The sequence below is a fragment of the Mauremys reevesii genome, linkage group 3 (assembly GCF_016161935.1).
Source record: "Mauremys reevesii isolate NIE-2019 linkage group 3, ASM1616193v1, whole genome shotgun sequence".
NCBI lineage: Eukaryota > Metazoa > Chordata > Testudines > Geoemydidae > Mauremys > Mauremys reevesii.
This window is the reverse complement of record NC_052625.1, coordinates 195,289,723-195,312,745: the sequence shown is the minus strand read 5'-3', so window position 1 is coordinate 195,312,745 and position 23,023 is coordinate 195,289,723. Positions and strand designations below refer to the sequence as shown.

Genomic DNA, 23,023 nt, shown 5'->3' with positions numbered 1-23,023 from the left:
CAATGTATAGTATACAGAACAGTATAAACAAATAGTAGTTTATGAAATTTTAGTTTGTACTGACTTCACTACTGCTTTTTATGTAGTGTATTGTATAATTAGGCAAATATCTAGCTGAGTTGATGTACCCCTGGAAGACCTCTGAGTAGCCCCAGAAGTACACATACCCCTGCTTGAGAACCACTGAGCTACAGCACTGACCTATGCTCTTGCATGTAAAGGTAGTCTGCCTCTTCAGGTCAGTGTTGAGGCATATTAACAAACCAGTTTGGGGAATCTTACACTGCCTCACGTGTCCTCTAGATAAATAGCCAAAAGGCATCTACCACTATCCAGAGCTGTTGATCCAGCATCTTTCCACAGCATTAAAACCTTCACATTCAAAATAAACCATTAAAATCTAACCGTTTTCTTTCTTGTCTTCTTTGTACATGTCCCTGTCTGTGTATGGTGCTGAGTGTAGCTGTGCATCTTTCTTTATAGGGGCTTAGTGTCCATTCTTCATCATGTCCCCATCTTTAGGATGAAACTGCCTCTGTACTGAGATGCATCTCCCTCTATAGAAGGACAATTTTGTGTAGATATATGCCATGAAATACACCTATACTGATGCCCTGCTGTCAATATTGCAGCTTGTCATTCAAGGTTCCAATTATCAGCTTAGTGCTAAGAGGTAGCAGTGGTCCCTTCAATGTGGAGAATGACAGAAGTAACCAGTTTGACCGTGGAATGTTCTAAATAGATTATTCCTTCTTACTGAAGAGCAGGGAAAGAAAACAAAGAGAATCACACCTTCAGATGGGAGGGGCTCGCAAGGCAAGGTGAAAAAGAAGCTTTAAGAGGCAGGTAAAAGAATGTAAGGCACCAGCCTGAGGCCCCATACTTTCGCAAGGAGACATTCAATCTTGCCGTGTTATCATTTAATCATCTGCTTTGTCCAAAATTTGCATAGCCTGAACATTAATGGAATAGACATGTTTCAAACAGTTCTGTCAATCTTCATATCCTGTAGGAATGAACAACAGGAACTAAACTGAGAGACATTCTCCTACACAGAGGAAACTGATCCAGCTGAGCAATGAAAGAAAAGCGATGTGGAGAGACAGAATTCCAGCCCTTTAAACCTCTTGATCTTCTCTTCCACTAAGTGCTACTCTGTACTTTATCACCTCTTTATTGGGGCCTGACTCAGCCAATAGCACTAGGCAAAAGAGCGTAGAAGGGTGTATCTGTTAGAGAAAGGAACGCTCCCCATGGGCGTGCATGTGCAGGAAGAGGTCTCGGGTGTACAGAGATTGCCTGTTAGAGGGCTTTCCCTTCACCCTCTCTTCTGGTTCTTGTCACACAGACAGAAAGCAGACGACCAGAAGTCCAGAGTGCAGACAATCCAATGTTTATGGGGGTTAGTTCCAAACAAGCATATCCATAGCTCTACGCACCAGCAGAGTTTGTTTTGCAGTGTTCTGTCTCAGCTCCAACCCTGCAGAGCATTTACCCCATGTCCCCCTTCCCACCTCATCCTTCTTAGCAGGCCCAAATATACCTGCAGTGCATGCTCCTAGTCCCACCCCTTACAACATAGGGTCATGTTCCATTTTTGGACTGGGGTCTTCTACCCCTTTTGTACCCCTTGGGAGGGGTAAAGAGCGAGGTGGTGCTCTGGTCAGGGATGGGCATTTGTTTGGTCTTTTATACCACCCCCACCCAAGCCCCTTGGCATCTCCCCACTGGTTGCTTGACTTTGCCTTGAGATAGGGGTTGAGGCAATCTTAAAGTGGGCTCTCAAGTAACATTTTAACGGCTCATATCTGTTCCCATTGTACTAACAAATCCAACTGACGAGGCAGAAGTAACATCATAGTGTCTTTGTCCCTTATTTACACACTTTAGTATAAGAGTATAACTCAAAATTCTAGCCCAGGCTAACAAACAGACCTATATACTAGCACTCCACCCCTTTATTTTCTTTTGGGACTCTCCTGCCCCGGTATCCCAGGAAAAGCATAGGACATATGGCAGCATATTTCCCGATAGGGCCAGGTATCAGGATGGAATGTGCCGGTGCTCCAGTTGCCCCACTGCTCCCTAAGCAGTATGGTGCCCTGCACCTTCCCTCATATGGACATACTGCACGTATAATCCAATGAGTGTATCAGACTCCCCCTAGTAATGGGCCCGAGAAGGCTGGGTCCAAGTTATCTGTTACACTTTGGCGGAGGACTGTTTACATTACTTATGTGACAATTAGTGGTTGTACCTTGTGGGTCTGTGCCCCCCTTCACCACCACAGTATACATTGTAAATTAGCACACTTAACAATAAGCCAATAGCCACGGTAATATGGTCAGCCCTGATCATTGTAATATAGTCCAACATCTGGGCCACTACCAGAAACACTGCTTTTCCCTCTTTTCAGAGGGGTAAGATCCTTTTAACACCGTTCTGGAGAATATATTTGTAATGTGTCCAATTGGTGGCAGTTGCATCGAGCTGCTCCTGCAGGTTTTGCTTGCCTTTGTCTATATCATGAGTCCATTGAATGTCCACAGAGAAATGGGGTATTGTCCAAACCAGCTCGACCACTTGGTATGGAAGCAGGTAGTATGCACTGCTTAGATTGTCCACAGCAATGAGTTCCACAGATCCATTTGTGCACCAAAGTCCCGATGGCAGCATGTAAATAGCCAATACATTACACCCAATTGTCCACTCCTTGCAACAGGCCATTGGGTCTGCTCCTCCATGGCCATCGGGGAGGGGCACATCCAGATATTTTCTATGGACAATTACTTAACTGAATTATTGTCCAATTTACACCATTCCATCCTCCCCATCTATCCCCAGTGGTTCCCAGCAAGCTCTTCCCAGTCTCATTATTCCCATAGGACTTATTGGGACCACCTTAGTTTCTGTCCCATTTCAAGATACCACACTATTACAAAGTGCTAGCCCCACAGTTGAGCATTTTGCATTCCCATACACACCACCTCCCCTGCCCAAGTTAGCCTTTTGAAGCCACCCCTTACCCATGTCACAAGGTTTCCTGTCCATTGAGTTAGCCGCAGGTTCACCTCTGCTGCCCTCTTCCACCCCATTGCAATTTCAGACAGCTCTTGTGCCAGTAGTTCATGGATTTGCTGCTGCAATTTCACATCTTAGCTTATCAATTGCTTGGTTAACCAACTGTCCCCCAGATTCCGTACATCTAACCCTGTGGTTCCTGCTGCGCACAAATTCCTTTTCCGTCAACAATTCCATGTGTGTCCCCTCACCCACCAATTAAATTGTTGCATCAACCCTTCCATGTATGTGCTGCAGTTGGGGGTGCACCCGGTCCACCTACCATTCTGTGGGGGTGTACCACCCATGTAATGGACTGAAAGGACACACTGAAAAGCACCAGTTGCACCTGCTCCCACATGTTCGCCTGTCAGGAAGTATTTTGGCTCCAGGCTGCGGCCAGCTTAGATCAGGATTTTCCCATCTTGGCATCCATAATACCTGTAGGGTTACAGTAACAGCAACAATTGTTTCATCCCAGGCCAGGAAGTCCTTGGTTTCCCTTCGTGGGTCCACCTGTAAGATGCATGCAACATAATTTATCCATCCCCATTCTTAATCCCTATTTTGTGCCTTTTATTTGCATGCAATGAACCCATTTTCACTCTCCATTTTCCTATAGCAGCAAGCTGGGCCCCAATCAGTCAAGGACTAGATAAGCCCCTCCCATTTAGGAGCTGGGAATAGATGGTGTTCTCCTGAAATCCAGAAATCACTTGATCTTCCCGCCGTGGGTAGATCATGCTCTCCAGGCAGGTCGTACCATGCGTTGACCTTTGCTGCTATTATGCGTTAGCCCTCCTTGTACAAGATTCACCAAAATAACAGAACAACAACAAGACAAAACACACAACTCAATTTTCAATCACACTAGTAGACTCACAGTGTTCTGGGTTGTTCTTCCATTGGCACCAGCTTGCCTGTAGAGTGTCTGAAAAACAAAAGAAATGTGTCCCAGCACCCTGGGTGGGGATAGATTATTGCTTAAAGATACCCCTTCCTTTCACAAATCTTGCTGACTGCAGAAAAACAGAAGAATTACCTCCATACTTTCCTTGTTTTGGCCTATAGGCAGGCTAGTGAATTATCCCACTGTTCATTCACGAGGTGGTGTACCTCAGTTCCCTCTCTTGTACAACAGACTAGGTTTGTAATGGTTTTTCTGCTGTGCCAAGCTTTAAGGTTTTTCACAGGTAATAGTGGAGAGGCAGTATTACCATGAAACCTTTGACATGAGATTTGCTTTCAATTACCATTTCTAGCTTGCTTAAAATTTCCCCCCTAAAATCATACACATTATCCATTATTACAGGATTACTCACTAGCATTAATCACACGGTTTAACATTGCGAGTTTGATTACTCAGAGCCACCTCAAGGCTCAGTGTTGCTGACATTGCTTTTTTGTACATTTCACCCCTGCTTTTGCTTCAGAGATACATTGTCTTTACTTTTTGTTCCCCTTCTACAGTTCTTAGCTGCTATTTATTACCAAAAAAGGATCCAGAATCTCTTCCCATTCTCCCAATTCTAGCTGCCCCAGCCAGGGTCACATTCTCTGGTTCCTATTTAAAAAGATATTAAACACTATTAAAAACAAACAATAAAACCCATACAAATATGAAAGGTACCCAAAGGGTTAAATGCTAAATACCAAAGCCACATCACACTAGCTATATCTGGCACAAGGATCTGTCAGTGTTGAAACTTTGAATGAGATTCAAATGGAGTTTTAGCAGCAGTTTCTTCTTTATTTAAGAACAAAAACAAAAGCAATTCACAAACAGGATTTTACAAGCCATGAGTGTTGGTTTACGTTCTTAAAGTCTTACATAATTACACCCCCACAAATTCTCTTTTGCCTAACACTCCTTGCACTGCTATCATTTTTATGTAACTGTACCCAAATTACATTCCCATCTTGTAGAATCAGAGGCAGTCAAGTTAAGTTCTAGTAGAAACCCCTTACATTTCTTTAGTGATTTTGATTAAATCATATTTACAAGGCATTCCTGGGGGAAGAGGGCCCATTTTCCTTCAGAATAGCTGTAAAAGCTTCTGGGGACAAAAACACAGTGGTGATAGTAGCCACCTGACCCCCTTCCATAAACATTGGTTATTTTGGGGTTGGTCTGTCTCAGTCTCTCCTGTTGAAGCCATTTCAATTTGGGCCAGAGACCACAAAAATGACTCTAAAGACCAGTAGTTACGGCACTCACCTTGGAGATGAGCAAGTCAGATTCCAGCCGCTGATCCAATGAATGTTTAACATCAATAAAAAAAACCCCAAAACCTTCGTTTGTCATCAGCCAAGAAGGATAAGGAAAAACATAGCCAAACTTATGAAGTGGGGAGAGTTATGCTGGGATCCTGATTATTTCAATAAGTGCTTGTCACAGGGTCACTCACCACACTGGTGCCTCCTGCTGGCCATTTTGGGAATTAGCTCTGGTCAGCAGGTGTGCCCTTGGCTGGTGGTGGCTCTCCCGTCCTTGTCTCCACCTGCAGTCCCACTGCAGTTCCAGTCTCACTGCCTCTGCTTTGTGGCACAGCCCTCCAGCCGTGTCACAATCCAGGTTTCCCCCCTTCCGGGGTGGGACTCCTTCTGCAACAGTCTAGCCACGCCTCGCAGCAGCTCGGCAGTCCATAGCCTGGCAGCTTCTTCAGCGGCGAGTGGGAGAGGGGGAGATCCTGGCCCGCCCACTACTCTCAGTCCCTGCTGAGGGACTCTAAACAACAGCTTCCCACTGCCCCTCCTTTCTTTTTCCACCAATCTGTCTCAATTCCTTGGGCCACTTCCCTGCAGCCCCAGCACCTTTGGCTCCTTCACCTTCTTCCCAAGGCCTCAGGCCTGCAAATCCCAGCAGCCCTAGTCACCGTGCTAGTCTCTGAAGCCTTCTAGAAAGCTGATCCTCTCCCTTAGACTTCCTGCAGTAGACTGACTGGTTCTGGCCTGCAGCTTCTTTTTATATGGGCTGGCTGGGCCCTGACTGGCTGGTCCAGCCGCCATCGTAATTGGCTGTAGCCACTGCCCTATTGGCTGTTTCCTTGCAGCCCTCCAGTCTGTTGGAAACCCGGGAGATGGGCAGGCAGAGCCCACCCACTACTAAAGGACCTCCTCCAGCCTAAGGAGAGGATCCACAAGGTCCGGGATCTCAATTAAGTACAGGGGACAACTAAAGATATAACAGGGACGGGAGTGAGGTCACAGGGCTAAATGAAGGGAACCGGATGGAGATACTGAACAGAGAACCCCGGACAGCACCCACTGCTCCTTGAAGGTGTCAAAGGAGCCAGTCCAGAGGAACTCTGCCCAGATGCATGAGACCAGGGAGGAGTGGAAGTAGGCCCCACAGTCACAGAGCACCCCCTCATCCACCATTCTCTTCCCGGTGGTGTAAATGGCTACTTTGGCTAGTACCAGGAGGTTGACAAGGAGGTCTCATGACTTAGTGGGGCCACAATAGGATGTGCAAAGATGAACAAGTGTGAGGAGAAGTGCAGCCAGAACCTCAGCAGGAGGTTCTGGAGGAGCTGGAATAGGGGCTGCAACCTGGCGCACTCCAGGTATACGTGCGCCAGGGTCTCCCTCACGCCGCAGAAGGCACAGGTGTCCAGCATGGGGGTGAACCGTGCCAAGAACATGCCCATGCTCACAGCCCCGTGAAGGAGCCACCAACTGATATACCCGGCGGGCCTTGGGACCAGGGTGGAGTATAAGCTGCCCCACCAGAGTGCCTCACCCTCCAGAGGCATTGCAGTCCTCCAGGGTGAGTTTTAACCCCATCAGAGCCAGTGTAACGCAGACATCCAGTCACAGTGCTCATTTCTGCTGCTGACAAAACCTTCTGAACCAGATCAGTTTTTTAAAAAAATCTTAATTTGATCCACCCAGAGAAGAAAGTGTTTCCCCTACACTGGATTTTCGGGTCCCACGCATAGAACAACTATATGCAGACTTTCAATCCCCCATGGCTCATAGATGTGAGTTAATTATCCCTATTTTCCTTATTAAAGAGACCAGTAGCCTGTAGACAGGTGGACAAGTGGTTCCATGACAGTGTTCAGTATCAAGTGAACTCTGTTTTCCAGGTGCTAATTCAGTAGAAGCACTTTGTCATTGTGATAAATTGGGGGGGGGAGGGGGGAAATAGCTCCCTTTTATGGACACACAGCCAGTCAGTAGCTATAGAATCCTCCTTAGCAGCTATACCCTAATTGCCTTAACTGCAAAGGGTTAAGCTTAACCTGAGTTGATACCTGACCAGGGGAACCAATAGGGAGATGGTACCCTTTCAAATTGGAAAATCTGCTGGGTGTGGGGATTTGTTTTTGTCTCCCGGCTGGAGAGAGGGGAAGGCAGCAAGCTGTAATCTTTAAGCCAGGTATGGGAACTCATCAGCATCATACCTAGAAACTCCTCATTTGGAACCCCAGATATGTTAGTACAGGAAAAGTTAAGACAGATGCAATTAGGAAACTTTTTGGTTGTTTTGGTTTGTGGATTCCCCTGTGCTAACCCCAGGTGCTTTTGTTTTGCTTGTAACCTTTAAGATGAACCCCAAGAAAATTATTTTTGGTGTTTAATCCCTAAAGCCTGAGTTTTCAGATGTGTTTCTACCTTTTTAAATAAAATTTACCTTTTCTTTTTTTTTTTAAAGAAATCCTTTGATTCTAAAGTCCTTAGACAAGGGGTTGGTCTGTGCTCCCATTGCTAAGGCAACTGGTTGGTATTTTATTCTCAAGCCTCCCCAAGAAAGGGGGTGAAGAGGCTTGGGGGGATATTTTGGAGGGATAGGGATTCCAAGTGACCCTTCCCTGAATAGTTGTGAAAATCACTTGGTGGTGGCAGCAATATCTGTACAAGGCAGAAGACTGTGCCTTGGAAGAATTTTAACTTAAGCTGGTAGAAGATAAGCTTAGGAGGGTCTTTCATGAGTCCCCATATCTGTACCCCAGAGTTCAGATTTGGGGGGGGTATATCTTGACAGTCATAACCAGATCTTTTAATGAAACAATGGAGAGAATCTATTATTGACAAATGCATGCAAGAGAGGTCAGAGCCTGGGAGGAAATGCACATTTTAGTTTGTTTTCTTTTTCCAAAACTAAAGATTTCCTGGGAATTAATGAAATAAGAGGTTAGTACAGAACTCTGAGATTTGCACCATAAGCTTTTCTTATCCCTGCCCATCTCCCAGCATAAACCTAACACACTACTTGAACCAGATGCAAGTGCCTTTGTTACGCAGTGGACTAAGAGTGTAAAGAATACTGTCCAGCTGATCAAATGAAATGTTGATCTTTTAACTTCAGGTTCCCACAGAGGTGTTTTGATTTACATTTAAAGACAGACCTAATTTTGCTTGAAAAGGGGGTACTTATTGTGGCTTAGCAACTATTCTTTAAATAAAATATCTATTACATCATTCAACTTCAAATAGGATTTAATTTTCTCTTTAGAGTGAATGTTGAGTCCATAGAGGGACTATATTCATATCTCTGACATGACAGGCGTAATATAATGAAACAATCCTAGTTTTCCAAAAGAAAAGAAAAGAAATCCAGACCTTTCAATGCAATATTAGAGCTAGTGGAATCTGCTGCTTGTCAGTCAGTTCTCTGAACCACAAAAAAAGTTTTAAAATGGAAAATATCAGCCATAACCCAGTTTATTAATAGATAATATATACACTATTTAAAAGCGGCCCTTATGTGGATGAGCTAGGTTCTATATGTCTGGTCTTTACGCCAGTGAAAAAGCAGCATGTCACTAATGTCCCACTGGGCAACAATCAATATATTGTGCCAATATCTGGCTAATAAACGATTGACTAATAGACACTTGGTGATTGCAGAAGGCAAGTCTTTAGAAGCAAAAAACATTGTCGCGGGATCAAACACCTGCTGGACCATGAAATAAAGCCTGCCTCAGCATAACTTCGTGTATGGATTCCTCAAAGGGAGTCCACCTTCTCATAGGCCTGTTCAAGGAGGGTCAACATGTTCTTCATCTCAGCTGAGTGCTGGATAGTGCTTAGGTCCTTCAGAATACCTTTCTGGTCTTGGATTTTCAGAATCTCCTCCTGCAGACGGAAGAAAAATGGAGAATGGGTGATAGAAATATAAGATATATCCATTTCACTTAAGGCATGTTTACAGGGAGCAACACAGCACACTACGGGAGTGAGATTCAGACATTACCCCCCGGCTCCCAGTGCGCATTGCTGCTATGTGTAGACAAGCCATTAAGAGTCCAGGAGAAATTCCATCCAATAAGACTTTATTTCCAGTGCAGTCCCAGCTGTCAACAAGGTGAAATGAGGATAGTGATCCTTAACACTTGGATGGAAATATCTCACAAGGGACCATTTAATAAACTTCTCTCTGCGATCAGGGATAGGCAGACAGTTCTTATTCAGAGTATTTTACAGACTGTTCAAACACAAACACATTGCTCTGCCCAGGAGAGGGGAAATGCGGACAGTTCCTGCTAGAAAGGGCAGTGTGGTTTCTGTCGTCTCCTCCTAATTGTCTGGAAGGTCTCTGAAAACATGGTGCCCTGTCCCTGCTCACCTGCAGAATGGGTGCTGTCAGGCTGTGCTTTGGGAGTTCTGGAAGACTGAGGACCCCTGTCCCATTTTTCTGGAACAGCTAGAGAAGCAAGAAAAATGAAATGTGATCACAGGTGCAAACAGATTATTTACGGCCACCATCCTCCTAATTTCTTAGTCCTGAAAAACAGAAATCCTGATGTTTAGAAATCCTTGAAAATGCACACACCTAATGCCAGGTGTGTCTCTCCTACACAAGGCCCTCTGCTGAGAGATCATGTACTGGTTGGTTCCAGAAATATGCCCTCCTGGGATCAATGCAGCAAATCTTGTTATAAGATACCTTCTTAGCCTTGTCCTCAGCTTCCTCCAACCAGTTCCTGAGAGTCTGGATTTTGTCCTGCAGGCTCTGAATATTCTCGTCTGTGTTCTCAGCTGTCTGCACAGCTGTGGTTATTTCTTCCTGGGTTAAAATGAAAAGAACAGAATAAATACATTTAAAAATGGTTTATATGCAAAACATTGTGGTAGAGTCCCACCCAAACTGTTCCATCTTTAACTTTCCTGACAAACACAGATGCTCAAGAAAGAACCAAAGAACAAGAAATCAATAGAATTAAAGGACTGAAGTCTCGTCTATCACCTGACAGCATTTGTATGAAGAAATGAAACAGCTCTATTATGACATGGCCATTGATCTCTGTCTATGAACAAGAAGCTTGGTGTAGTAAGGCCGTGTGGCTCTGCGCCACCCTGGAGAGGGACGAACCCTTCCGGACACCGGAGTGGGTGGAGCTAGGGAGCTCTAAGCCCGCCCCTCAGAGGGTCAGGCGGCGCCCTGGAAGTACAAAGGCTCGACCTCAGAACTCACTGGAGAGACAGCCACCGGGGAGGCCAGCTGCCTCCAGACTGGCCCATGACTGGGACGCCCCTGTGGTCCTAGGTGCACCCAAGGACTGGCCTGACCTGCCCCACGCCCGCTACCCGGAGGAGTTGCCGGATCTGCCTCTCGCCAACTACCCCGAGGAACCCATGGTGGTGGACACCCCAGAGGACACCACCGTGACCCAGGTACCACTAGAGGGGGTGGGGGAGGGCTGGAAGTAGCCCAGGGGCAGCTGAACCTAGTCTGTCTGCAACACTGCCAGAGCTCATGTCAGTGTGTTGCGGTCAGGATCCCCACTGACAAAGCACTGGGTCGTCTGCTGCTGCTAGGGCCCCAGGCTGGGACGCAGTGGAGTGGGAGGGCCTGCATCCCTTGGCCACCCAACTCGCGGGTGGCCGTCTCCCCCTCTCCCAGGTCCCTTGGAGGCCTGGGCTCATTGCTACTGTTTGCATTGCTACTGCTCAGCCCTGCCTGAGGGCCTGAGTCCCTGACACATTGTTGCCCCACCCTGACCCAGAGCCTGGGCTTATGGCTACTGTTTGCATTGCTATTACTCAGCCCCTGCCTGAGCTCCAGACTCATTGTTGCCCCCTCCTGACCCAAGGCTTGGGCTTATTGCTACTGTTTTTGTTACTATTGCTCAGCCCCTGCCTGAGGGCCTGAGCGCTGACTCACTGTTGCCCTGCCCTGACCCAGGGCCTGGATGTATTGTGCTTATTTCAGTTGCCGCAAGGGCCGCCGAAGGAGACTCCCATGGCCAGACTAATTCCCTCCAGGACATCAACAGTGTCTAGTGAGGCAGTGTGGCTCCCTGCTGCCCCAGCGAGGGACGAGCCCCAGCTAACCTCTTTTCACTTGGATTCAGTTCAAGCATGGAATTAAGACTCCAGTCCCACCTTCTCCCAGCCCCACAGATGCTCTTCTGTTAGAAACAGCTTGACTGGATGAGCCAAATAAGCCAGATAAGCTCCTGTTAAAATACCATGATGAAAGCATCTACATGAACTCTTCCAGGGGAACCAGAGAGGAAGACAAATGCTCTGAGAAGTTGAAAATGATATTTTAAATAATATTTGTGTAATAGAATGTCAGGTTCTACGCAGAGATGTTGAGTTCTTTTGCTGACTCAATGACAGACAGACCAGGTGGCTCCTATTATCTCCAATTCAGAAGGAGGTTATTTCTGCCTCAGAAAGAAACTCAAAGGGGGAAAATCTTTCTGAATAGCTAGCTCAGGGTTATGTTTTGATGTTGCCACTTAAGTAAACCATAAGAACAAAACCTTGGAAAGGGGAAGTTTGAAGCAGATGAAGTGTGAGAGGCACAGGCACGGACTGGCACCTACTTACATTGTAATTTTTCTTCACTGTCCATTCTCTTGTCTTTGTCCTTCCCAGAACATGTCCTAGTGGATTTCTTCCACAAAATAAGAAAGGATGCCTCTTGTTCCCTGCTACCTGCAGGCAGGAACAGCGGAGGCAGAAATCCAATAGAATCAAGACTTGTGGATAAGGTTTTTCGCCTTCCTCCGAAGCATGGGGCAGGGGTCGCTTGCTTAAGGAGTGGGTGGATCGGCTTATGTGGCCTGCATCTTGCAGGAGGTCAAACTAGATGATCATAATGGTCCCTTCTGATCTTGAATTCTATGATTCTATGATAACAAAATATTGTTTCAGCATCTTCAGTACTTCCTTGTCTGCCAGCAAGTTTGGTGGGATTTTGATTTAAAACTGAACATAATGATTCTTCATGATAGGTGACCTTAGACAGCACTTCCTGACTAACTTTCCATCAAGCACAGAGCCCTGCCTCCTTCCTGCTCTGTGGCAGATGGGCTAAAGGTACTGATTTGCTTATCTGTGGAAGTGTCCCATTAGATACAGATTGTTCCCTGAAGCATTAGAATATGAAATGATAATTCACAGCCATTTTACCACTTCGTCTAAGAAACAAAGAGGAAGCAGGGGCAGATTTTAAGGTCACCAGTTTGAGAGTCATAGTGGTCATTGGTGCTATCTTACTCACTACCACTATGGAGTTTCATGGGGAGAGGGGCAACACTATACAACACACAGTGGTTAGCCAGGTTCTAACATCAGGGGGAGCGAACACATAAAAAGAGGCACCACCCGACATATCAATTTACACCTCTACCTCGATATAACGCGACCCGATATAACACGAATTCGGATATAACAGGACAAAGCAGTGCTCCGATGGGCTGCGCACGCACCCGGTGGGACAGCCCCTCTCATCTCTCCTGAGGGGGCTGCTCTCCAATCTGTGCTCCCTGGAAGCAGGCAGCACACAGGAGCGGGGGGGGGGAGAGGAGAGGCACAGTCCCCTGCATAAGAGACAATCAGACAGAGGTGGGCAGGGTCTGTTGGGGGTTCGCATGCGGCAGAGGGGGTGGGGGGCTGCACTGGGAGACTCTCCAATGCAGCACCTAGCCACGCTGGCTCTGTGCATCATGAGGCAGCAAGAGAGAGAGGCCGAGGAGGAGGTGCCCTTCCCCTCCCAGCTGGGTCTGTGAGTCCCTGATCTCGCAGTCTCAGTGCTGCAGGCACCCAGCCCCCATGTACTGGGCTGCAGTGCAAGCTAGAGGGGCTGATACAGAGAAGTCAGGACCAGTCAGCGCACTTCCCATGTCATTATGAAAACTCACTCCTGGAAAGCTGGGTGAGGTAATATGTGGGGAGGGGAATAATATATATCAAGGTGGGTGAGGTAATATATATTTATTGGATCAGCTTCTGTTGGTGAGAGAGACAAGCTTTTGAGCTTTCAAAGAACTCTTCTTCAGGAAGAAGAAAGAACTCCATGAAAGCTCCAAAACTTCTCTCTCTCTCACCAACAAAAGTTGCTCCAATAAAAGATATTACCACACCCACCTTGTGGCTCTAATTTCCTGGGAACAACAGGGCTACACCAACCCAGCATACAAAAATGCAAGATTCACATGAACAGCACAGAGTGACCACCATCACACCAGGACACTATTTTCATGATTCTCCTTGGCATAATGTCATCACATCAAGGAAGTAGCACTATCAGCACAATGAGATAAATATAGCCACGTGCATGCCAAAAATTCAGTGTAAGCACACTGGGATCCACACAGCAGGATAGTAATGTCAGTTTAGCTCTCAGTCTCTGAGTCCATCCCAAGTCCAAAGTTTCAGCTAAACACAAGGGCACCTGCAAATAGTTGTACTAACAGCAGGATCTACACTGGCACAACAGGAGGAGTTGCATGTCAGGACACTAATTCCAAATCCCAATGCAAGGCAATATAGGATCCAGGCACCAGGTCCTTAGAACCAGAATTTGTACTCACAAGAGAGTGGGATGAAATTAGAGAAGTTACAGAAGGCAACTCCCAAGAAACAAGGCATTGACCAAATCGCCAGGTGGATGTTAAACAACCATCACCAGCCATTGTGTGCAGCAAGTGAATGACAATTAGTAACTTAATGACCACCATCTTCAGAGAATTACTCAACTCTGGGACTCAGCAATGCCTCTCCCTCCTCCCAACATGATCACAAGCCCTTCCCTTAGGGGAAACCTGAATTGTCTCCTAAAAGGAGAGGGAAAATCAGGCTACCTCTCCCTGCCCCCCAGCATGGTGCCTGGACTTGTGTTTGCCAGAGCACATGGACTAAACTAAACACATACTACAACAGCAGATAGTTCGTTCCAGCCTTCCCTTGGGAGACAATTCCATCCACACCCCCAAGGCAGAGATTGTACTGCTATGAAGATTTCCACTGATAGTCTCAGTTTTCCTCTCCTACCCCCCCATCCCTATCCCTTCCCCACTGCCTCTTCCCTTCCACCCCTCACCCCGTAAGAGGCAGTCACCCAGATGCCAGGGAGGGGGAACCAAGCACACTACATGGCCACTGTCTCTGAGAGGCAGGAGACGCGCCTCCCCTCCCACCAATGCCTGTCTTGGTCCAGCTGCCCAGGTGCAGGGGATGTTTTTGGAGATGCCTCTGGCTGAGCCCCCTGCCCCCCACAATGCAGATGGCCATCCCACCAGCAGCCAGGTGCCGGCTCTCACAGACACCTGGAGGGTTTCCAGTCCCACCCCCAAGCCACTCTCACCATAAGAAAGACCCCCTTTGAAATACACTTACCAGTTGCTACCACTGGCTGCCTTTAGTTGGGTGAGAGGTTAGGAGCTGCTGTTGCAGAGCCCGAGAAAGCACACCTGCCACAGTGCCACAAGAAGCAGGTAGGAGGAGGAGATGGGGTCTCTCAGCTGCTCAGCCCCTTGCTCCAGGAGCAGTTCTCCTCACTGATTGGCTGGTGGCCAAAAACCAGCTAAACAGAGAGCACTTGCACTTCCCTAGCTAGCTACCCTACTGCCCCTGCTGAACAGCTGATAGCTCATGGGCCCCCACGGGCCCCATAAACAGTTGACCGGTGGGTGGGTGCCCCTGCCCCCTATAGGGGCATGCCCCGACCAACCCCCTTCTTCCCAAGGCCCCAGCCTCTCCTCCTCCCCAGGAGCCCAGCTTGCTGGAGCTCAGTTCTTTCCCCCTCCCCTCACTGATTAGCTGTCTATCTCCCTCCTGCTGGGAGACAGCTATTCACCGAGGTAGGGAGGGGGCAGGGTTTATGCAGCACACTAGGGGAAGCCAGCAAAGCCTGCCTGCAGGATCCCAGCTTGCTGGAGCTCAGTTCTTCCCCTCCCATCCCTGCCACGGGATCAGCTGTCTCCCTCCTGTTGGGAGACACAGCTGATCAACGGGGACAGGGTATGCAGCAAGCTGGGGGAAGCAGGCCAAGCTTCAGAGCGGAGTGTGGGCCCCACCCCTGGCGCCATGGTAACCCCGCCTAAAGTGTGGCTTTTTTAAATGTGCTGAGGGGAAGCAGTTGCTTCCCCTGCACCCCACTAGCTACGCTACTGCTTTGCAAGTACTGAAGTTAGGCTGACCGGTCTATAATTCCCCGGATTGTCTTTGTTCCCCTTTGTACTGTGATGCACATCAGAATTTTTTTTTTTAAATGAAGTGCCTGATAAAAGAGGTGAATAAGACCAGGATTGAGTGAACCTGGACTGAATTTCTTCCTCATCCCAGGAGACGGTAGTCTCTCCAGTGCACAATTGGGATCCTTCAATGCAGTAGTGTGAAGTGAAGCTCAGGAATGAGAGAACATGAACACCTGAAGTTCCCCTCCCATCCCTTCCATTGAAAGGTTAGAATCTACTGAGGAGCAGAACAAGGATTTATATTCTTTATTCCTATCCCATAGCCCCTTTGCCCCCATGTCTCCCTTACCTGCAGTAGGGCCATAGCCTCTTCATTGGATGAGAGATTCTGTTTCTCTGCCACCTTAAGACTCAGCACATTTTTCAGGTTGCTTAGCTTCCCAATAGGCACCTTCAGGGTCTTGTAATGTCTTAGAAGCCTTGATTTTATTTAAAAAAAACAAACAAACAGCATTACCTGTTTGTTACTGAAAAAACAAGGTGACCCACTAAAGACCTGCATAGGGAGAAGGCATGTTCACCATATACTCCCAGAGCTGCTCTCACTGAAGTAAAAGGCCCAGAGTGTTAAAGAATGAAGGGAGAGTGGGCTGAAATTCTCTTTCAAGAGTGGTGTGGTTTAGATGCCTGAGCACAGAACTAGGAGTGAGCAACTCCAGAGGTCTTATCTTGGCTATGACCATGTTGTCTGCTGTGGTTTCACTTAATCCCTCTGGCTCAGTTTGGTAACTGTAAGGTTAAGTAAGTTAGTACTATTCTCAGGTTTTTGTTAAGATTAATTAAGTTTTGTGAAGTGCTGTGGAAGTGCTTAGTGTTATTATTTATAGAGCCCTGCAAATCCACGGATATCTGCTTTATATCCGCAGATGCAGTTGTGGTACCATCTTTGCAGATCGGATGCTGATCAACATTTTTGTATCCATGCAGGGCTCTAACAGTAAGATAGGGTGCTGATGCGGATACATATAAAAGGTGGAGTGCAGATCGGATACAAATTAATTATTGCAGATGCTGATCGGATGTGGATGCAAATTTGTGTATCTGCGTAGGGCTCTAATTATTTAAACCACAGAAGATCAGTTATGATGCGTTATTTGATTTTTCGCTGAGGATTCTGATGCTTAAAACAAGTATTCGTAATGGTTCATCCTTTAGTTTTGCTAATGCTTTCTATCTTTGCTCAGTCATCTTTTTACCATCTACTAAAGCCAAGACTCTTTTTTGAGGGGAGAGAGGGGGAAGAGAGAGGAGGAGCTAGAATTGCTCATAAATGTCCTTATCTTTTTAAGACTGGATTATTACAAGTCTTTGCTGCAGTAATGTCTAATTATAAAAGTTCAGGATGGAATTCATACCCAGTGCTATAACCCATATTCTTACAAGCACTGACCTATGTCAATAAATTATTTCCATCGTAAAATATTTACATTGGCTCTCAGTAAATACAACTTGAACCTGTTGTAGTATTTGCTTACATAAAAACAACTAAATAGCCTTGGATTTAAGACCAACATTATAACCCCCGTTAGTTACTGGACGTCAGAATCAGTATCCTTTTTAATTGTTCTTGATATAATATAAAGGTACTATGACCTAGGGTTATGTTGTGGCTATGCTCCTGGATATGAAACTTACTTCTAAGTACTCTCTGTGCTGTTCTGATTGTTTCACCATTTAAAATAAAACTAACTAAGTGCTTATGGGCAGCACTTTCCGTTTCCCAATTTGGACCCTTTCATTTGAGTAACTTTATACAGCGTCCTGTGTCTTTGTTAAAAATACTATATAGATACATGTCGGAGCAAGAGCTTTATGGCTGTTTTCAAAAGTGGACATTAATTTTGGAGATGCCTTGATTTTTGGATGTCCAGTGTGAAATAACTTGGTCTGATGTTCAGAAATGCTGAGCTCCCACAACTCCCCCTGAAGTTAATCAGAGCTGCACGCACTAAGCACCTCCAGAAATCAGGTCACGTTGTCTCAAGTTGGTATTGGCCTCTGGCAGTAGCTAGTAATCGTCACTTCAAAGGAAGACAATTTTTTTCACAGTATAACTGGTTACCTGAGCAATGAAGTACAAAAAGGCTGCACCTTATGCCCAACACATGAGATTACCCTTCTCCACAAATGCCATTAATGATCACAGTTCTTAACAACCTGAGCTGATGTCACAAAATGATAGTGGCTCTAAATTGCCAAATTCAATATCTCACTTTCTAATACAGTTCTAGAGCATACAAGTATCAGAGTGTTAGTCTGGATCTGTAAAAGCAGCAAAGAGTCTTGTGGCACCTTATAGACTAACAGACGTTTTGGAGCATGAGCTTTCGTGGGTGAATACCCACTTCGTCGGATGCATGTAGTGGAAATTTCCAGGGGCAGGTATATAGAAGCAAGCAAGCCTGCTTCTTGCTTGCTTCTATATACCTGCCCCTGGAAATTTCCACTACATGCATCCGACGAAGTGGGTATTCACCCACGAAAGCTCATGCTCCAAAACGTCTGTTAGTCTATAAGGTGCCACAAGACTCTTTGCTGCTTCTAGAGCATACAGTTCATTCCAGCAGCTCTCAGGAATGCTGCCTGAGTGCCTGTTGCCTCTATAAGGTGGTTAAAGGGAGGCTCTGCCACTTTGAACAAATCTATGCTCTTGAGGTTTCCCTTTCCTGATCATACAGCAGCTTCCCTCTGATAGATTTCCTAAAGATGACAGCTCCGAGAAGTGAAGGAACATTTCTAGAAATATGTTACAAAGTCACTGAGAGCCCTTGGGTCTCTTCGCCATACCACTCATTACCTTTCCTTCAGGAGGTTGAGGTGCTTTTGAATGTCATCTTTTTCTTGTACTGATTTACTCAGAATGGATCTAGAAGAAGGAAAAGGTAAACTGTTAATTTTTACCACAGAACCTATAAGTAGAAGGAACTTCCTGGAATGGGATTATATGATCAGCAATGTCACACAAGACATGACTGTCTGGCAGAGCTTTCATGAAATAATATTGCTGAACTGCAAATGCAGCCAGTCATGCTGTCAATTTACCTGGGTATGTCTTTATTTTTCCATTATCTATTAAATGTCAAGGCCTCTTTCTACCCCAGGCTGAGAACGCCTTCCAAATCTCATCTCATGCTTTCCAAATGAAGAGTTCCAGTGCCAGATGGACCTGATGTCATGTGCTACAATGTTTAGAATCCTCAATAACTGATTAGTTGCTCGGACACTTTCAGAATGATTTTTTTTACTAGCTATTACATTAAGCATCCTAATTACTTGAGGAAATAGAATGAGATTCTTGGTCTTATGTGTCTGAAGCCTTGGCTGAGGTATGGGATGTGGTGGTGCTTGATACTTGCAATATTACTGAATCCATCATGCCTCCCAGGTGATTGATGCTGCTGTCTGGGAGTGGCTGCCAGGCTGCTGTTTTGCCAGGGGCCAACTTCACCTTTTTTGTGCTCCAAGAACCTGTTGTTGTTGGTACCAAAAAGAGAGAGAGAAGGAGAAACAGTCAAGATGTGACCTATTGGACTTGGATAGAAAACTTTATGGTAAATCAGTTACTTCTCTGACCCCCAAATGACTAAGCTCAAGAGCAGATTTTCTGCCCCAAAGAAATAGCATCTCAGACCTGTCCACACTGTCAGTAGCAGTTATTTGTAAAGCACTGACAGTATGTTTGGTGATGTAAAACACACACAAGATACGTGGTCCCTGCTCTAAGAAGCTGCCATTGTATTGTGATTTCCTCCCAACATAATTGATAAAACTGGTGAAAGGATTGAGAAGTAAACCCATGAGAAGCCATTTTGGCTACTGGTCCATAAAACATCCCCCTCTTCAGTGACACTTGAGCTAGTGACATTAGGCACTGCTATATGACTGACTCAAGTTCGATTTCCAGCCCTGATTTCTAAACGGATGGATGCAGAAGAGGTTGGAAGTGCTGCAGAGATGGCATGTTGTATTCGAGAAGGGAATGTTTTCTGTCACCTAGCAGTGACTTCTGCAGAAGGAGCAGTTTTAAAGGTTCTAAAGGGATTACTATCCCATTTAGATGGTAAACTCATGAGTAAGGCTACGATTTAATCACGGGTATTTTTAGTAAAAGTCATGGACAAGTCACACGAAATAAACAAAAATTCACAGCCCGTGACCTGTCCATGACTTATACTAAAAATACTAGTGATTAAATATTGGGAGGGGAGGGGAAATGCTGCTGGGGAGGTGCCTGGGGCCAGCGGCTCCAGCTGCCGGGGGCCATGGACCGTGGATGCTCCGGCTAGCCACCTGCCCGGGGGCCAGGGCTGCTCCAGCAGTGGCTGGTGTGGCTGTCCCCAGAGCTGCTCCAGCAGTGGCTGGTGTGGTTGGCCCCGGGGCCAGCCACACTGGCACCTGCAGAAGTCATGGAGGTCACAGAAAGTCATGGAATCAGTGACTTCCACGACCTCTGTGACAGACATGGAGCCCTACTCTGGAGGGCAGGGACCGTGTCTACTTATCTGTATATCAAGCACCATGTACACAATAATCCAGTAGCCATCAAGGGATCAGGAGCAAGTTAAAATGAGGACCCTTGTGGTTCTGATAGACACACACAGACCCCACCACAAGCACTCAGTAGAAAAGAAACATACTATTTGAAGGTAAAATCATGTATTTTAATAAGACATAGAAATGCATCTTGGCTAAGATTATACAGAGGATAATTTATTTTTTTTGTCATGCACAGAAAAAAATTGAGGCCTATTTGCAATCATATTTTGATAAAATTTATGAGTTATTTCCTGTTCTCAGTGTTGCTTCAGAATATGGATTTATGGGTGAAGCACTAAAATACTGATGGGATACAGATGTGGAGAAAATAAGGAAATTTGTACCTTCAGGGGACTGCTCCCTCTGTCGCTTCTCTCTCTTCTTGGCTGGCTGTGTGACCTAGTAAAAAGGAAAATTTACACCAGAGAAAGAAAGTCGAGGAATACCTGTACACATTTATGACGTTTGACTTACGACGAATGGCACTTATGATGCTTCTGAATTGACACTCTGATGTGACTTACGACAATTGGTTTAGACTTTATAACACTCAGTCCCACAATGGAGTGGATTGCGATTCCGAGTTACGTTTCGACTTGCGATGCAATTTTCAGGAACCAATTGTGTCGTAAATCTGAGGACTGCCTGTAAATGTTTTCTGGTGCATGGAACCATCCACTTGCTTCCAAGGACCCACTTTGTAGTAAGGGCTGAGAAACCATTTGAATATATGACAATGGCCTTTTGCCATTGGTTGCCTCTCCTGTAGTAAAGGCTTGTTTTCTGCCTTGTGCAGCCATGGTCATCCAGCACACATTCTCAAATAAGAGCACATCTTACACAAGTTCTGCAGGCTTCTTTCAGTCTTAAACAGGAGGAAACAACTCATAACCAGACCTCTTAAGCTCTCACATTACAGAAGCAAGTCTGCGGATGAGAAAATGTATGGGTTTATTTCTCCTAATCTCTTTTCAACAGCATGGGACCATGCTGCTCATAAGGCTGGTTGTGACAAGGAGCATCTTTCAGATAGAAAGCTGTCCGTGTCAATCTCGTGCCCTGCAGACCATGAGCCAGAAGTGATTCACCTTCTCCAAGGAATGACTGAGCTAAGATTTTATTGCTCTGATCATGTAGTCACTAATCAGTTCTATAATACATCCCTTTAATAGATGAATAGCCAGTTCTGTTTCATTAAACTATGGGACTACACTGCCCCATCCTGACCCATCACATAAAATTCAGATATCTATTTCTCTACAGGCCCTGAGGATTTTCTCATGTCTTTTCCAGCCAGTCTGTGTGTTACAGAGGGAAGGGGTGCCCATCTTGAACATTGGATATTTGCTCAAGTTAAGCAAATATTCAAAGAAAAGCTCTCCTCCCCACACACATTAGTAAAAGGATGACATAGTCTCTCTTCCCACTTCAATAATTTTATTTCTTTGGGCTGATTAGTCTGAAATTTAATCACCTCTTTCTCTTGTCCCAGTTTTTGTCCTCCATCTGCTTTTTTGCTGGAAGATTCTGGGTGCTGCTGTGACTTGCTCTTCTTTTGTGCAGCTCCTTCTCTGACAGACTTCCATGCCTTAGGGGGATGAGCACGGTGATGTTTCATGACCTTTAAAGCAGTGGGGAGAGAAGCAGAGTCAACAGAGACAGAGATGTATAATCCATAAAGAAGTGAAAAACACATACAGCTATTGAACATGAAGGCTGTGTTGAATATAGCATAACCTTTTGTGTATTTGAGTGCTTTGCTCCCTTAGTAAATGTCTCCACTTGCTTCCTGATAGAGAAGCCATGGGATATTCTACACGCACCCACACACACCCTTGCCCCCGATTACTCCCCAGACCCAGACCCATTTGTTTGTTATATGATCATAAACATCAATGTCATGCCTGCTACAGGGACTATTTACATTACATCCTCCTCACACCACTTCTCCTACGCAGCTCCTACTGTGACACAGGGGATGATGCAACTTTGCCATGGCTTCTGGCAGCAACTGTCATGACACACGAGGCAATGTCATTATGCTGAGCCTTGTGGCAGTGATTGTCGTGACATCATGGACAATTAGATCCTTGCAGGGGGGACTCTCATGACTTCACAGAGATCAATGTCATTGCACTTTTTCGCAGCAGCTACTGTCATGACATATGGAAACGATGTTCTTACAGTGGTGGATAGTCACGGCATGGGAGAAGATTGCTGTGCTGGGTCTCCTGCAGTGACTGTCATGACATAAGGGACTGTGCTAGTAGGTAGGACTAATCCAGGGGTTCTCAAACTGGGGGTCGGGACCCCTCAAGGGGTCACGAGGTTATTACATGGGGGGTCGCGAGCTGTCAGCCTCCACCCCAAACCCGGCTTTGCCTCCAGCATTTATAATGGTGTTTAAAAACGCTTTTGTATATATTTATGTATAAGGGGGGTCGCACTCAGAGGCTTGCTATGTGAAAAGTCTGAGATCGCCTGGACTAATCTGAGTGACTGGGGCCCCCTTTGGGTGGGCTGAGAGGTAGGGCCATAACCATACTGTCTGTGACTGGAGGGACTCCCTAAAGTTATACGAGAGACTACATCTCCCAGCATGCATTGCCACCCCTGGTCATAGCACGCTAACTGAGGTGGGCGCATTGCATGCCGGGAGATGTAGTCTTGGCCACCTGAACGCCCCTTCTCGCCTAATAGCTACCTGATGCCGTCGCGTTGACCGACTCCCCCCTCCCCCGAAAAGTCCCATCGCGCGGCCCGTCTCGGCCCCTCCGAGACTCACCGGTCCTCCTCAACGACCCCACCGCCGGCCCAGGTGCCCGGCGCAATGCCGCCGAGCCGCTAGAGACAACGTTCCCGCGCTGCAGCGCGCATGCGCACACCGAGGCCAAGCCAGCGTCCCTCCCAGGGCACAGGCGCGCGCGCCTGCGTACTCGGGTTTGTCTGGGACTGACTCGCACCAGGACCAGGACGGGGCGGGGGGT

At 46.3% G+C, this 23,023-nt stretch overlaps 2 protein-coding genes and 1 long non-coding RNA gene across 9 annotated transcripts in view; 1 reads left to right on the top strand and 2 right to left on the bottom strand.

The window, feature by feature from the left end:
* Positions 1 to 700: 700 nt before the first annotated feature.
* On the bottom strand, positions 701 to 4,002 carry LOC120401780. Its single transcript, XR_005596721.1, has 3 exons — positions 3,944 to 4,002; positions 3,344 to 3,501; positions 701 to 2,776 (listed from the first exon to the last, which is right to left on the bottom strand). It is a non-coding gene; the product is annotated as an uncharacterized LOC120401780 (long non-coding RNA).
* A 4,705-nt stretch (positions 4,003 to 8,707) lies between these two features.
* CENPQ (centromere protein Q) lies at positions 8,708 to 22,954 on the bottom strand. 5 transcript variants are annotated; one of them, XM_039532017.1, is made up of 9 exons: positions 22,822 to 22,954; positions 21,511 to 21,657; positions 20,381 to 20,435; positions 18,857 to 18,968; positions 18,298 to 18,366; positions 15,790 to 15,919; positions 9,956 to 10,075; positions 9,635 to 9,712; positions 8,708 to 9,144 (listed from the first exon to the last, which is right to left on the bottom strand). In XM_039532017.1, the coding sequence occupies exons 2-9, from the start codon at positions 21,652 to 21,654 to the stop codon at positions 9,016 to 9,018; spliced, it is 837 nt and encodes a 278-aa protein (XP_039387951.1). In that variant the 5' UTR covers positions 21,655 to 21,657; positions 22,822 to 22,954; the 3' UTR covers positions 8,708 to 9,015. The 5 variants fall into 5 exon arrangements, with proteins under 5 accessions (XP_039387951.1, XP_039387948.1, XP_039387949.1 ...); XM_039532014.1 differs by lacking the exon at positions 22,822 to 22,954 and adding an exon at positions 22,741 to 22,803; XM_039532015.1 differs by lacking the exon at positions 22,822 to 22,954 and adding an exon at positions 21,961 to 22,100.
* MMUT (methylmalonyl-CoA mutase) overlaps positions 22,163 to 23,023 on the top strand; it is a 35,349-nt gene continuing 34,488 nt past the window's right edge. Inside the window, exon 1 of one of the 3 annotated variants that reach the window (XM_039532010.1) lies at positions 22,163 to 22,302. The gene's annotated coding sequence lies outside the window, so the exon portion shown is untranslated. Of the gene's footprint in view, positions 22,307 to 22,901; positions 23,022 to 23,023 lie in introns of those variants that run through there. The other 2 variants (XM_039532008.1, XM_039532009.1) reach the window with 2 other exon arrangements.